Here is a 1,729-nt window from a genome sequence, read left to right as displayed (position 1 = left end):
ACATGGGACAAGGAAGTACAATGCTGAGCTGCAACATGCATAGATCCAGTGGCCCAATAACCAGCTTCCAGAAGGTGAAAATGCACCTGGATCTTGCAAAGTTCAAAAAGTGCACAGCCTCACAGGACTGACTACACCAGTTCTGCTGCATTTTCAGAGAAGTCCAAGGCTCAGCGCTGGCCTTACGCCCCACTTGCTTGTCATTATGAAGCCAACAGCTGCATTAGCGCAGGGTGGCACAGGGGCACCAGAGTCAGTCCTATTGTGACCAGAGATGAAACTCTAAAGCCATAAAACATGGAAACAAAGAGTTAAGAGATCAGTGAGACAAACTACATTTCTATCCCACTGCTCATTTATTACAGTACCTAACCAGGCCCCCAAGGTTCTTGTTAAAGGAGTCTTTTCATACTAGTTTTGATATGGGAAGGGGCACAGGCAAGGCTTGGCTGCTTAATTCAAAGGAATTGTCCTATTCAGGACAGTGCCTGGCAGCACTTTTACTCAGTGATTGAAGTAGTTAGCCCCTTGCTGGAAATACAGAATTACTGCAGACTATATCTGGACAGTGTTGCTTGAACCAATGCCAAGGTGCCTCATTTCTGTGACTAACTAATACCAAATGAGTAATTTCTTTAAAAAGAACTCCAACTTGGACTTTCAGGGACTTGCAGAAATAATAATTACGTTTGTCTTTTATACCCAACAAACACTATAGCTTCCATTCAAAGGAAGAAGCTATGAGTACAACCGCTGGCAGTTATTGTGAATGGGTGGGTTTTTGGTTTTTTTTTCATAATTTTAAGTACAGATATTTCACTGTTTAAACTGAGATCAACACTTATTTCCTTCTCTCAATGAATTTTTTTTATGCTTGCCCGCGTTGATGGTGATGTCCAGTAAGAGCCTTTCAGAATATGATGCAAGCACAGTTTTTTAGCATATGAACTCTCCTAACGAAACTAACAAAACACCATGCATGACAGAGCAAGAAGTTAACTTTGTGAGAGCCAGAAAGATGCAGGTTTAATTTCTCTTGATTCAGCAAAACAACAATAATCCTGTATAATATGCCACAGTCTTAATGAAGAGAAAGTTCAGCACTGATCTTAAGTCTGCCCCTTTGCTATCACACATTGACTGTCAAACATCCAAAGACAAAGCACCCTGAATTCGTCAGGGGAGAACAAACCAGAATAAAGTGATTTCCCTTCTAGGAGTCTATTCTGTTATGCTGTAGCTGGAAGATGACTTAACCAGCACTCCTTTGCACTACACAATTGATGTGGAGCAGGCACGCTGAACTCAGGTTCTTCTTCACTCAAGTTCTGTGGTCCATCACAGTTAGGGCTCCAAGGGGAGGCAGATATCATTTCAGCCAGATCCACTTGTCACCAACATCAGCATTGTAGCCTTGCCTAAAATTGCGGCCAGGAAGCTAGAGAAAGCAGAAAGTTCAGTCAGATATATGTCTCTTTCTACTCGTTATAGAATTGTTTAGATTTTTTCATGAAGTACCTTGTAGTATCTGCAGAAATGCAACATGAAATACTTTTATAGAACATAATGATTAGCACTTGTAGAAAAATCAGTCCCTCTGAAAAATTTGAGCTGTGCAGCTGGATGCGGGGGGCACAAAAACTACTATGTCATAGTGTATATAAAAACTAGGCCAACGTGTCAACAGCACAACAGCATATCCCACCTGGATTCATCCAATTCTTCTTCC

The 1,729-nt window shown here is 41.4% G+C and overlaps 1 protein-coding gene across 1 annotated transcript in view; it reads right to left on the bottom strand.

Annotated features, from left to right (window-relative positions):
• Positions 1-1,124: 1,124 nt before the first annotated feature.
• Positions 1,125-1,729, bottom strand: part of NDUFA10 (NADH dehydrogenase (ubiquinone) 1 alpha subcomplex, 10, 42kDa) — a 48,699-nt gene continuing 48,094 nt past the window's right edge. The window contains exon 10 of the mRNA XM_009889056.1: positions 1,125-1,438. Coding sequence (XP_009887358.1) covers positions 1,370-1,438 — 69 coding nt within the window. The 3' untranslated portion in view covers positions 1,125-1,369. The remainder of the gene's footprint in view (positions 1,439-1,729) is intronic.

This window comes from Charadrius vociferus, unplaced genomic scaffold, assembly GCF_000708025.1.
Source record: "Charadrius vociferus isolate BGI_N301 unplaced genomic scaffold, ASM70802v2 scaffold361, whole genome shotgun sequence".
In the NCBI taxonomy this organism is placed as follows: Eukaryota; Metazoa; Chordata; class Aves; order Charadriiformes; family Charadriidae; genus Charadrius; species Charadrius vociferus.
Note: the sequence above shows the minus strand (reverse complement) of the source record. Positions and strands in the feature narration are given on the sequence as shown.